This window comes from Lithobates pipiens, unplaced genomic scaffold (genome assembly GCF_037356315.1).
Source record: "Lithobates pipiens isolate NorthernLeopardFrog02 unplaced genomic scaffold, aLitPip1_a1.2 Scaffold_8, whole genome shotgun sequence".
In the NCBI taxonomy this organism is placed as follows: domain Eukaryota; kingdom Metazoa; phylum Chordata; class Amphibia; order Anura; family Ranidae; genus Lithobates; species Lithobates pipiens.
In genome coordinates, this window is record NW_027507903.1 from 11,687,530 (window position 1) to 11,702,213 (window position 14,684).

The window sequence follows — 14,684 nt, forward strand, 5'->3', positions numbered from 1 at the left end:
GTAACGTAACAAATTGCTTTTTATTATTATTCTTATTATTATTATTTATTATTAATTTGTTCCATTACATGTGTTTGGATGCGGCATTCGTTATTTCAGAATAATTCGTAACCTCAGATAAATCTGTATTCGTTACGTTCACTTATGCCCCGTACACGCGGTCGGACTTTCCGACGGAAAATGTGCGATCGGACTGTGTTGTCGGAAATTCCAATCGTGTGTGGGGGCTCCATCTGACTTTTTCCGTAGGAATTTCCGGCACACAAAGTTTGAGATCTGGATCTAAAATTTTCCGACAACAAAATCCGATCGTTTAAATTCCGATCGTGTGTAGACAATTCCGACGCACAAGGTGCTCGGAATAAATTACGAGACGAAAGCTATTGGCTACTGGCCTCTTTAAAGTCCCGTCGTACGCGTTGTACGTCACCGCGTTCAGAACGATCGGGTTTTCCGACAACTTTGTGCGACCGTGTGTGTATGCAAGAGAAGTTTGGGCCAAAATCTGTCGGAAAAAACTCAGACGGATTTTGTCGTCGGAATGTCCGACCCGTGTGTACGGGGCATAATAGCCAAATTTGAAAGGAAATGAAAACACCTATAATTTAATAGTTAGTTATTATTTCAAATTTTCAGATTTTCTTTCTTATTTTTGGATTTTCGAATTTCCGAATTTTCGCATTTCTGACTTTACGAATCTTCGAATTTCTGAATTCCGAATTTTTGAATTTACGATTTTAAGAATTTCCGAATTCTGGATTTACGAAAAAAAAAAATCGAAGTAATTTCTAGCAAAACAATACTGATTTTAACTTGTAAGCAACAAGTATCATAAAAAGTCTTATGCCTTGTACAGACGGTCAGATTTTTTTTCCGACGGATTTCGTCCTAAACTGGTGTCGCATACACACGGTCGGACAAAGTTGTCGGAAAATCCGATCGTTCGGAACGTGACGACGTTCGTTCGTTACGTCGGGACTACGTTCACGCTAGTAGCCAATAGCTTTGGTCTTGTAATTTGATCTGCGCATGCGTGGCACTTTGTCCGATCGGAAATTCTCTACAAACGATCGGAAAAAGTCTGATCGGATTTTTTTGTCGGAAAATTTGAGATCCTGCTCTCAAATTTTTTCCGTCGGAAATTCCGACGGAAAAAACAGTCCGATAGAGCCCACACACAATTGGATTTTCCGACAATATAATCCGATCGGACCTTTTCCGTCTGAATTTCCGACCGTGTGTGCAGGGCATTGGGCATTAGGGGGTTAAGATTTATGTGATAACTAAACTTGCACTGTATGATGAACGTCATTCTACATACTGAACAATACATTTTCTTTGTTATCTGTCAGGTTTGGGCCATTCGGTGGAGCTGGTATTTACGGTGGAGCCCAGTGATGAAGTTGCCACCCCGGGGCAGTCCATAACTCTGCTGTGCTCTGCAGATGGCGTCCAGCCAATCGCTATAACTTGGAGGAAGAACGGCGCCCCCCTCTGGCCCGGGTCCAACGCATTCCCGCTTCCCAACGGCTCCCTTTACCTCCCATTTTTTACCAGCGATAAAGATGACGGGTCGTCTGACCAGGGAGAGTACGACTGTGTGGCACAAAACCGCTTCGGCTCCGTGGTGAGCCGCAAAGCAAGAGTACAGGCAGCTGGTGAGTTGGGCAACTGGTTACCAAACATCATATTATGACTATATTATTGTTCATAGAGCCAATTAAAGGAGAAGTATGGACTTGGGGAAACAAAAATAAATATACGTGCTGACCTCAATGTTGCATCAGTCCCCCGCTAGCTCTAAGCCTGAGAACGGAGTGATCACATGACTGTTGATTGCTCAGTTCTTGATCTTTCTCAAGGCAGAGAGCAGTGACTGTCATTCACCGCTCTCCACTCTGCCCCTGCAGCTAGGGTTGCCACCTTTTCTTCAAGTCAAACCCGAACACTTTAGCGGCACACATTTCTAATCATATGAAGTTAATAACAAGAGTCCCCCCTTTACATCAGAGTCCACAGAGTTCCCCCTTTACATCTGAACAGAGTTGCCTTTCATTGTAAGGGAGGACTCTGCAGACTCTGATGTAAGGGAGAAATCTGGGGACTCTAAGGGATGCTCTGGGAACCCTGATTTAAGGGGGAGCACTGAGAACCCTGATGTACGGAGAGGACTCTGATGTAAGGGGGAACACTGAGAACTCTGATGTACAGAGAGGACTCTGATGTAAGGGGGAACACTGTGGCCTCCGGTGTAAAGGGGAACTCTGATGTAAGGGGGAACACTGAGAACTCTGATGTATGGAGAGGACTTTGATGTAAGGGGGAACACTGTGACCTTCGGTGTAAAGGGGAACTCTGATGTAAGGGGGAACACTGAGAACTCTGATGTACGGAGAGGACTCTGATGTAAGGGGGGAACACTGAGAACTCTGATGTATGGAGAGGACTTTGATGTAAGGGGGGACACTGTGGCCTTCGGGGTAAAGGGGAACTCTGATGTAAGGGGGAACACTGAGAACTCTGATGTATTGAGAGCACTCTGATATAAGGGGGAACACTGAGAACTCTGATGTACATAGAGGACTCTGATGTAAGGGAGAACACTGTGGCCTCTGGTGTAAAGGGGAACTCTGATGTAAGGGGGAACACTGAGAACTCTGATGTATGGAGAGGACTCTGATGTAAGGGGGGACACTGAGAACTCTGATGTACATAGAGGACTCTGATGTAAGGGGGAACACTGTGGCCTCTGGTGTAAAGGGGAACTCTGATGTAAGGGGGACACTGAGAACTCTGATGTACGGAGAGGACTCTGATGTAAGGGGGGAACACTGTGTGGCCTCCGGTGTAAAGGGGAACTCTGATGTAAGGGGTGCTCTGAGAACTCTGATTGACCTTAGTGCACTCACTCAGAGGCAGGAGAGAGAAGAGGGGAGACTTCAGTCACAGACAGGGATGGATGGTGAGCTCACTCACCCCTTGGCAGTCAGCACCTCTCATCCAGATGTATCTGGGGATGATGGACTTCAAATTTCCGTCCCCACTTTCCTTTTCTGAGGCACAGCGCCGGTGATTGGAGTGTGGGCAGACACAGAGGGGTAGCAGGGAGGAGAAAGAGGAACAGATCGAGCCCTCTCTCATCTCCCGTTTGTGTGTGTTTTGAGGGGTTGCTAGGTTGTTGCTGGCTTTGGCCAGTGAGAAAGAGAGGAAAGCCATAGTCCAGTCTGAATCATGTGTCCGGGTTTCAGGCAGTCTAAAACCCGGGCGCATGATTCCAAACCTGAACTGTCCGGGGGAATCCTGGACAGATGGCGACCCTACCTGCAGCGCTGACTAGAGCACTAGGCAGGAGAGGGGGAGGGTGCGACTGGCTCCAACTCTTAGCATGTGGCTAAGAACCAGAGTCAGCTGTCAATCATGCAGCTGGGTGGAGCCCGACAATACTGTGTGGTCGAGATCCTTCCAGAGCCTGGAGTGGCTCTGGGATGTTAGCTGACACCCGGCTTTAGCCTGCTCTAATCTAAATCTGGGTGGGTCACAAGAGAGCAAAAGTAAGATTTTACTTGTACAAGATTGTTATGCCGTATAAACTGTTATTCCAAAAGTATTGGGACACCTGCCTTTACACACACATGAACTTTAATGACATCCCAGTCTTAGTCCGTAGGGTTCAGTATTGAGTTGGCCCACCCTTTGCAGCTATAACAGCTTCACCTCTTCTGGGAAGGCCGTCCACAAGGTTTAGGAGTTTGTCTATGTATGGGAATGTTTGACCATTCTTCCAGAAGCACACTTGTAAGGCCAGACACTGATGTTGGATGAGAAGGCCTGGCTCGCAGCCTCATCCCAAAGGTGTTGTATCAGGTTGAGGTCAGGACTCTGTGCAGGCCAGTCAAGTTCCTCCACCCCAAACTCGCTCATCCATGTCTTTAATGGACCTTGAGAAAACTCACTGCCATAAGCAATAATAATGTGTAAAAATCCTGATCACTTCCGCAGAGTAGTACAGTGTCACTATGGTAATATTATATTGCTCTGGTCACAGTGTGTTAAAAAAATAAAAATAAAAAAGGAAAACAATGTAATAAAAAAAATTTTTTTTGTTCATGCTGTCACAAATCAGTGACAGCCTGATCACTGGGGACAGTATGTAAGAAAGAAAAAAAATTGTGAAAAGTTTTCTGATTTTTAATTTCTTAATTTTCCAAAAACATATGAGAAAAAAAACGTAAAAAAAAAAAATGCTTTTCCTCTTACTAAATACCTTGGATTTTCTACTTACCAAAAAGGGGTTGTTTGTGGGATATTTGGACTGTCCTGACGTTTTTGGGCCTCAAGAAACGAGATCGGCCGTCAGTACATCAATTTTCATATATATATATATATATATATCCCATAGTATGTGGATTTTCCTACAGACTAAATAATATACACTGATTTGGGTTATTTTCACCAAAGAACTGTAGAAGAAAACATTTTGGCCTTAATTTATGGAGAACAATTATTTATTTGCAAATATTTTATAACAAAAACGAAGAAAAACTTTTTTTTTTTCTTCCAAATTTTTGGTCTTTTTATTTATTTCGCGAAAAATTTTATTTTTTTACATTTTATTTTTTTTAATTGACATGTTTTATAGCAGAAAGTAAAAAATTGTTGTTTTTTTTTCGAAACCTTCTGTCTTTTTTCATTTATAGCCCTAAAAAAAGAAATAAAAAAAAAAACAGTGGTTATTAAATACCACCAAAAGAAAGCTCTATTTGTGTGAAAAAATTCTAAAAAGATCATTTGGGTACAGTGTTGCATTTGTCAGTGTGACAGTGCTGAAATCTGAAAATTGGCCTGGGCAGGAGAGGGGGGGGGGGGTAAAATGCCCAGTATTGAAGTGTTTAAATAAAACCAGCCATGACATTCTATTGTAAATGGTTACGTGTGGCATTTATTTATTTTTTATTTTTTTACATTTGCCGCTATCCTTATAAGTAATAGACATTTTTGGTATCTGTTCTTCGTAGTATGTGAGGTTCTGGCACAGAAGAAGGCCGCTCTGTCACCTTGGGGAGGTCGGGATGACACAATAAATGTGATATGGAAGGAGAAAACAAATGTCATGGGCAGAGCTCGGTTATTTATATTTGGAGGAAGGAAAATGAAAAACCTTCAGCAAACATGATATCTCGGAGAAACGGGAATCCAAATCTGTGTTGTGTATTAGGGGGTGTCGGAGATATTGATGGGCTCTGGGTTTTCAATCAAAGATCTCCATGGCGTTATTTACAACGGCCTTCACTTCATACAGATACTTCAAGGTTCTTTATAAAATATGACGTCTACAAAAGAGAAGCGAGGACGACGGGTCTTATCTTGGGTAGATTCCAGCAGTAGAGGAATTGCAGGGACGGTGGTAACGTGTGTGGTGGCCAAGTGGTCAGTGGATGGTGGCCAAGTGGACAGTGGATGGTGGCCAAGTGGACAGTGGATGGTGGCTGGTGGGTTTCTTTTTTGGGGGCGAACAAACAACCCCCCCATCCACTGTCTGTCGGTCAGTCCGGCACTTACCCCATCTCAGGGTTATCTTAACGCATGGGCACCAGGTTCATGGGGGCTCCATGAAAATCTTGCATTACAAACATACTTGCCAACTAACCTGGATTTGCCGGGAAAGTCACACTTTTTTCTAAGCTGTCCTGGGATGGCCATGTCCCGGGTAGCATCCCAGAACCTCAGGGATGTCTTAATGCATGGGCACCCCTGGGCACTGCCCAGGGGCACCAGGTTCATGGGGGCCCAATGAAAATCTTGCATTACCTCATACTTGCCAACTGTCCTGGATTTGTCGGGACAGTCACACTTTTTTCTAAGCTGTCCCGGGATGGCCATGTCCCGGGCAGCATCCCAGAACCTCAGGGCTGTCTTAATGCATGGACACCCTGGGGGCTGCCCAGGGGCCCCAGGTTTATGGGGGCTCAATGAAACTCTTGCATTACATCATACTTGCCAACTTCCTGGATTTGCCGGGACAGTCACACTTTTTTCTAAGCTGTCCCGGGATGGCCGCGTCCCGGGCAGCATCCCAGAACCTGTACTGTGCCCTCCTGATCCTAGTATTGTGCCCTCCTGGCTCCCCCTACAGTTTTTACTGTGGGAGTAGGTGCGTAAATTGGGTCAGGCTGGTAGGGGCCCCAGTGTATTACTTTGCCCATGGGCCTATGACACTATTAAGACAGCCCTACCCCATCTAGGTGGCGGGTGGCGGGCTGCAGACAGCGGCTCCGGTGTCCTCATCTTCAGAAAGGCGGCATCTCCTCCAGGGGTGGCCCTTCAATTAGGAGCACCTGGGCACCCCCCCCCCCCCCACCCAGCAGTAGAGGAATTGCAAGTAAGGTGGTAACGTATGTGGTGGCCAAGTGGACAGTGGATGGTGGCCAAGTGGACAGTAGATGGTGGCCAAGTGGACAGTGGATGGTGGCCAAGTGGACAGTGGATGGTGGCCAAGTGGACAGTGGTGGCTGGTGGGTTTCTTTTTTGGGGGCAAACAAACAACCCCCCCCCATCCGCTGTCTGTCAGTCAGTCCGGCACTTACCCCATCTCAGGGCTGTCTTAATGCATGGGCACCCCTGGGCGCTGCCCAGGGGCCCCAGGTTCATGGGGGCCCAATGAAAATCTTGCATTACATCATACTTGCCAACTGTCCTCCTGGATTTGCCGGGACAGTCACACTTTTTTCTAAGCTGTCCCGGGATGGCCATGTCCCGGGCAGCATCCCAGAACCTCAGGGCTGTCTTAATGTATGGACACCCCTGGGGGCTGCCCAGGGGCCTCAGGTTCATGGGGGCCCCATGAAAATCTTGCATTACAAACATACTTGCCAACTGTCCTGGATTTGCTGGGACAGTCACACTTTTTTCTAAGCTGTCCTGGGATGGCCATGTCCCGGGCAGCATCCCAGGACCTCAGAGCTGTCTTAATGCATGGACACCCCTGGGGGCTGCCCAGGGGCCCCAGGTTCATGGGGGCCCAATGAAAATCTTGCATTACAAACATACTTGCCAACTGTCCTGGATTTGCCGGGACAGTCACACTTTTTTCTAAGCTGTCCTGGGATGGCCATGTCCCGGGCAGCATCCCAGAACCTGTACTGTGCCCTCCAGATCCCAGTATTGTGCCCTCCTGGCTCCCCCTACAGTTTTTACTGTGGGGGTAGGTGTGTAAATTGGGTCAGGCTGGTAGGGGCCCCAGTGTATTACTTTGCCCATGGGCCTATGACACTATTAAGACAGCCCTACCCCATCTAGGTGGCAGGCTGCGGACAGCGGCTGCGGACAGCGGCTGCGGTGTCCTCATCTTCAGCAAGGCGGCATCTCCTCCAGGGGTGGCCCGTCTATTAGGAGCACCCGGGCACCCCCCCCATCCTTGTCACCCCCTATATGCAGTGGATAGATTCATGCATAGCATTAATCTATCCACGGCCGCTCCCTATTCATGTGTCCGGCCCCTTTTGTGTCACCGGACATATTAACTAGCGCAGCCAGGTTATTTTTTTTTTAAGAACCCGATTAGAGCCAGAGACTTCAAAATAGGGTGGGCTCGGGACGCAGAGCATTGCTTCTGGAGCCCACCCAGGTGTGTTGCAACAGCGAACGAATATTCGCTGTTGCAACACTGATCCTCCTCCTGGGCCAATGGAGAAGCAGGTATGAAACCTGTTTCCCGATTGGCCAAAACATCAGGCGATCCTATTGGACGCCTAACGCCAGGAGGAGGAGAGAGGAGACACAGTGAAAGCTGCTCCAGGAGAGGACACCGGGGGCAGCTTTCCCCCGAGCCCTCCACGCTCTCCAAGGTAAGGACTGGGGGTGGTGGTGGGGGGGGCTGTGTTAGTGCCCCAGGTGGAGGTTGTTTGCCACCCCCCCCAAAAATATCGCACCAGCCCCCACTGGTCTCCTCTCTGCTCCTCCTAGGCCCTAGGCGTCCATTTAGGTTTGCCAGACATTTCGGCCAATTGGAAAACGAGTCCCACGACCCGCTTCCTGATTGGCGGGGAGGAGATTTAGTGTGAAAACAGCAAATATTAATTCGCTATTGTCACACAACTGGGTGGGATCGGGGCGTAGTGCCCTGCGCCCTGGGATCACCCTTTTTTTTATGCCTATTAGAGCCTATGCTCTGATCATTTGCTTCAAACATCCCCCGCCATTGGAATCTATAATCTATGCAAACTTGTGAGTGAGATTAATCAGACAAAAAATAAGTGAGAAAAAGTCCACATAGAAGTAAATGAAACACCAAATGTCCATCTAGACAGGTAGGTGAATACACCGGATGTCACACAGCCCCGAGAGTCATCAAACTGTAGACGTCTTCAAAATAAACATCAAGGTTCATATACGCTTACCAGAGATGTTGGACTCGACTATCATAAGACAACGAGTCAATCGAGCAATGAATGCACCCATGGGACAGGTCCACGATGACTGTATATCCGATGTCAGGAAATTCCCGGATTGGCCTTACTCCAACTTCACACAGTATCGACCATGGATATAATGGATACTGCAGGCGGTACCAGGACAGGAACTCCAGTGATGACAAATGAATGACCAAAACCAACCTTAATAAGGGTGCTAGAACCAAATGGTGAAGCTCAGCAGCACTTGCATTGGTACACATAATAAAGAAAAAAGGAGGGGGCTCCGATAGTGCAGGTCAAAAGACGGCTTTTATTAGGTAAAAACCAATGTACAAAAAACGTATAAAAACAATCACATGTGTTAAAAGCAATATGGGGAATAGAGTACCTCTCCCGGCGCATTTCGTCCAATACGGACTTCTACTGGGGCATCTAAGATTGGCCTTACTCCATCTAAGGTACTCTTATGCCGCGTACACACGAGCAGACTTTTCAACATCCAAAGTCCGAAGGACCGAGTCCGTCAGACTATCCGATCGTGTGTGGGCTGCAACGGACTTTTGATTCACCAAAGTCTGACGGACTTTAGAATATGGAACATGCTTCAAATTTTCCCGAAGGAACTCCGCCGGACCCGGTCCCCTTCGAAAACTCCGCTCGTGTGTATGCTACTCCGACGGACTAAAACCGACGCTAGGGCAGCTATTGGCTACTGGCTATGAACTTCCTTATTCGAGTCGGGTCGTACGTCATCACGTTCGAATCCGTCGGAGTTTAGTGTGATCGTGTGTGGCCAAGTCCGTTCGGCCGAAAAGTCTGTCAGAACTCCGTCGGAACTCCGTCGGAACTCCGGCGGAACTCCTTTGGAAGTCTGTCGGACATAAGTCCTCTCGTGTGTACGGGGCATTAGTGTCAAAGTCAATAATGAAGGACTTGCTTACTTTGACTAAATCCAGAGAATAGCCATTCACAGCTGGATGTTCACTCAAGTTGGATAGTCCTTCTCTCACAAGGCCTAGCAGCTAACAAGGTGCTTAACTCAGGAACAAGTCTCTGCCACAGACATTGTTGTAGAACATGCAGGAAACTAGAACTTGTAGAACACTCGTGGATCCAGGATACCTGGATCTTTCAGCCAGTTTGGCGATACCCACGAGACTGGATTCACTTAGGTCCCTCAGCCCCACCAGTCTCTTGCTAAGAAGCCAACCCATACATGGCCTTCTTCTGAAGAGTCCTCCCCTGGATAGCTACGAAGTTACTTGGCCTCTCCAACTACCGGAGACGGCTCCGGACCACCTCGGAATCCTTCCTTCGTTTCCTTGCCTTGGGCGAGCCAGCCCCTAGATAATAATTCGGGTGGATCCGCAACTCAGGCCATAGCCTTCCTGGGGGCTGGTCAGGAGTCAGAACATACTTCTGGACCGGAACCCTGAACCACGTGACATCCACATCTTAAGTACCCTCTCCCAGAAAGCACAGCGAGAGTGACACTCCCACTGGGCGGCCTCCGAGAGACGGTAACCTTAAAGCACCCAACCAGACTGTGGTTCCATGCCTGTCAGAAGAGACAGTGCCCCCTGTGGCCAGGCTAAACATCCTATAGTCCAGTCAGACTGATGCTGAGGTCCAAATTTGGAACAATTGTACCCAAACCAAACTGCAGTTTAGGTGTAACATTAATTTTCAAAACATATAGCGCGTGCTCTTTAGGAGCCGGCGCTATATTATGATTTGGTTTAACATGGAATAGGTGGCATCCAGAGGTATTTAGAGCCCCCTTTCTGCCCCTGGTTACCCTGCTGAACTGATGGGGCCTGGGCCCAGTAGCTGAGGGCTGGCTGTACCCCACCTATCAGCAGCCCACAATGCGGAAGAAATCTCCATTTTGTGTGTTTTGTGATTAGCGGTTGAACAGTTTCACGTGGAATCAGTGATACCCAAAGGTATTTAAAGATTCCCCTCCCGGGTCCTGGGCCCCCGGTTGAACTGATGGGGCCCGGTAATGGAGGGCTTACTCTTCCCTCCTATTAGCTGCCCTGAATGCAGATAAAAGCTCTATTTAGTGTGTTTTGTGATTAATGTTTGAACAGTTTCATGTGGTGTCAGTGGTACTCAAAGATATTTAAAGAGCCCCTCTCTACCCCCGGGTACCTTACTGGGTATTACGCTGAGCTGATGGGGCCTGGTAGCGGAAGGCTGACTGTAGAACCCTATCAGTGGCCCTGAATGTGGACGAAAGCTCTATTTTATGTGTTTTGTGATTAACAGTTGAACAGTTTCATGTGGAGTCAGTGTGGTACACAAGGGTATTTAAAGAGTACCCTCCCTGCTTCTGGGTACCATGCTGAACTGATGGGGCCCGGGTCCAGTAGTGAAGGGCTGACTGCACACCCCCATCAGCGGCCCTGAATGCAGATGAAAGCTCTATTTTGTGTGTTTTTTGATTAGCAGTTGAACAGTTTCATGCGGAGTCAGTGGCATCCAAAGGTATTTAAAGTGTCCTCTCCCCGGTCCCAGGCCCCCTGCTGAACTGATGGGGCCCGGTAGCGGAAGGCTTACTCTTCCCCCCTATCAGCTCCCCTGAATGCAGATGGAAGCTCTATTTTGTGTGTTTTTTGATTAGCAGTTGAACAGTTTCATGCGGAGTCAGTGGCATCCAAAGGTATTTAAAGAGTCCTCTCCCCGGTCCCAGGCCCCCTGCTGAACTGATGGGGCCCGGTAGCGGAAGGCTTACTCTTCCCCCCTATCAGCTCCCCTGAATGCAGATGAAAGCTCTATTTTGTGTGTTTTGTGATTAACATTTGAACAGTTTTATGTGGAGTCAGTGGTACACAAAGGTATTTTAAGATTCCCCTCCCTGCTTATGAGTACCATGCTGTACTGATGGGGCCCCGGGCCCGGTAGCGAAGGGCTGACTGTATCCCCCCATCAGTGGCCCTGAATGAAGATGAAAGCTTTATTTTGTGTTTTGTGATTAGCAGTTGAACAGTTTCATGTGGAGTCAGTGGTACCCTATTTAACCTATTTAAGAGTATCCTCTATACTCCCAGACCCCCTGATGAACTGCTGGGGCCAGGTTGTGGAAGGCTGACTGTACCTCCCTATCAGCGGCCCTGAATGCAGATGAAAGCTCTGTTTTGTGTGTATTTTGATTTGGTTTAACATGGAATCAGTGGCATCCAGAGGTATTAAGAGCCCCCTTTCTGCTGCCTCTGTGTACCCTGCTGAACTGATGGGTCATGGGCCCAGTAGCAGAGGGCTGACTGTGCCCCTCCCCCCCCCCCCCCCCCCCCATCAGCAGCCCACAATGCGGATGAAAGCTCTATTTTGTGTGTTTTGTGATTAGCGGTTGAACGGTTTCACATGGAGTCAGTGGCTGGGTGAACTCTAGGTGCGGGGGTCCTCTTTCCTCTTGCTTATTTGCATCCAGGGGTTGGTGCATATTGAACAGATTTAACCTGTCAGGGTCTCGATCAAGAGCCACTGACATCAAATAATGGCACCATTTATAGGCAGGATGAAATCTAAAAGGATTAGCGCGAGACAAAGAGGATGCATGATTTTATGGGTCACCATGCAAGGCAATATTAGTCTACGACAACAAAGGAATGTAATTACAGGCAAAGGGACCCCAAGCACCATGCTGGCACCCAGCTAAAAACATCCCACCATTATCTGAGGCTGCTCATTAGGAAGGATTTTTAATGTGGACTTCGGTTATTTCTGCTTGCGAAGAAAAGTTCACAGAGGTGGAAATTCAGTCCGCTCTTTTGTACGGGTGCCACTGTCTGTTGCGCCAGTGGTATGTGGCAGCGGAGGATCCTCTGTTCACAGCGAGAGACCAACACCAAAGTTCCTGTTCCTTTTTTTTTTTTTTTTCAGTGTGCCAGCTTGGCATAAATGAGATCAAGTGCTGACTTAACAAATTCCAGAATGCTGGAAAACACGGGAGATCTATAATTATCATTCTATGACATGGTGCCAATTTGGGCAAAGAATCTCGGCTACCGGGTCTTTAAAGGACATTATGATTACACAGAAAGTCTACGAGGGTGAGAAAGCAAGCTATATTATGGCCATTGAATTGTACTTATTGTCAACCCATAGGGCTATTAAAAGGGTAAGCAAATACATGATTGATCTCATGCCAAGGCAATTACAAGATTAGTCCATCTGAACAAACTGGTAATAAAGTGATTGGTAGATGCTTATGTATTGAAGCACATATAGGCTGCTGCGACCAAGTCCGTGGGAATTCATTAGGGGACCTCCAGAACTGATGTTCCTCTTATTTGCCTGCATAGTTTCTATTGTTTGTTTGTTGGTGTAGCACACAACCTGAAGAGCCTCGGGCAATACTCATGCTTTTCCCCAGATTAATGCACACAGCATTTTCTTCACTCATTTCTTCACTGGCTTGAAGGTATATCCTAGGGGTGTCTTTTAAGGGTTTCATGGTAACGTGGATAGGGTAAAGGGAGCATAGGATACCCCCAAATGTATAACTGTACACTTGGAGGACTTTTCTCTAGCTTGCTAAACTGTACAAAAATAACCCACAGGATCTCTAATAAGGTGACTATGACTTCTCCCAGAGACCAAAAGCTACACACTGCCGCTAACTTTTCCAGCACTGGCGTCATTTACTCAAGCAGCCACAGGATCATTGGTTGCCTTCTTCCGATATCCACCAGGCTTTTCTCAGTGAGGGAGGCACAGGCTCAGCCCACCATAGGACAGCTGGACATGTTCCCCCAACTTCTTCCTGGCACTCTCTGGTGAGCTTCTCTGGACCCAAACTGACTTCAGGACTAAGCTTGTGGATAGCCCCCCCCCCCCCCCCCATCTAAACATTTAAGACAGCCTTTTGAACATAGAGGAACACTTGAAATAGTTCTCCGGTCTTGGGGAACCCCTGCTAAAAATTAGAAATCTACAACTCATGATACAATATTGTGATGGTCAGTGAGAAGAATGGTCCTTACCCTTGTGGCCATTGCAAAGAATAACTCCCTTAGAGATAGCTAAAAAGATCAATGGTGTCAGTGGGAACTTATCCAAGAGGCAGAAATTGCCCAGCGCTGAAGGAATCCTTAGCAACCTTTGGAGGAACCCTAGGGTTCCATGGAACCCTGGTTGAGAATTACTGCTTTAAGTTAAGACCTTGATGTCTTCTTTGTGGCACCTTCAGGCTTCCTGCCCAAGAGGCAGAGCCCCTGCACAGGTGTCTCCTCCAGCAGGACTAGAGCCAGGAACTCTGCTGCTTCTGTCTCAGGTTACCTGTTATTTATGGGTACTCCAACCACTAGCTGGACCCACCTCTCCAGGGATTGGCTGGAGTTCCATAAATATTCAGGCTGCTTACTCTGTTCTTCCTCCTAGTATAATTCTAGAATCTTTTAGAATACAGGAAATAGCTATCGGAGCAGCAGTCTGGAGGTTCTGAGCAGACCCGAATAATCAAGCCCCCTGCTACACTGACTATAGGGGAGCTAACTACATTTTGCTAACAACCTAAACTGCTCTGGGAGGGCCAGGTTGAAAAATACAACTCCAACTAGTTCAGGGTCCAGCAACCTTTTTCCACTTAAGGGCCGGATTCAATGTATGTGAATGCATGGAGCTGCATTCACCTGCTAATAAATGAAGATAACATTACACAGCCCTTGCATCTCTGGCCCCCTTTAAATTACACAGCCCCCACACCTCTGGACCCCTTTACATTACACAGCCCCCGCACCTCTGGACCCCTTTACATTACACAGCCCCCGCACCTCTGGACCCCTTTACATTACACAGCCCCCTGCACCTCTGGACCCCTTTACATTACACAGCCCCCTGCACCTCTGGACCCCTTTACATTACACAGCCCCTTGCACCTCTTGGCCCTTTTACATTACACAGCCCCCCCTGAATATTACACAGCCCCCCTTACCCAACCCCCCTTCTGCAGGGCTGGACTGGGACAGAAATTTGGCCCTGGACTTCATCGAGATCGGCCCACTTACATTTTGAGTGTTCCATCAGCACCCCCTTACATCAGAGTGTCCCATCACCACCCCCTTACATCAGAGTGTCCCATCACCAGCCCCCTTACATCAGAGTGTCCCATCACCACCCCCTTACATCAGAGTGTCCCATCACCACCCCCTTACATCAGAGTGTCCCATAAGCACCTCCTTACATCAGAATGTCCCATCACCACCCCCTTACATCAGAGTGTTCCATCACCAGCCCCTTACATCAGAGTGTCCCATCAACAGCCCCCTT

General features: G+C 47.8%; 1 protein-coding gene across 2 annotated transcripts in view; it reads left to right on the forward strand.

Moving 5' to 3' along the window:
- The window catches only part of LOC143963450 (immunoglobulin superfamily DCC subclass member 3-like), a 319,528-nt gene that overhangs the window by 78,675 nt on the left and 226,169 nt on the right, over nt 1-14,684 (forward strand). For both annotated transcript variants that reach the window (XR_013270965.1, XM_077473082.1), the window contains exon 2: nt 1,353-1,658. Coding sequence is in view for 1 of the 2 variants with exons in the window: in XM_077473082.1 (XP_077329208.1) it covers nt 1,353-1,658 (306 nt within the window). In the remaining variant the exon portion in view is untranslated. The remainder of the gene's footprint in view (nt 1-1,352; nt 1,659-14,684) is intronic.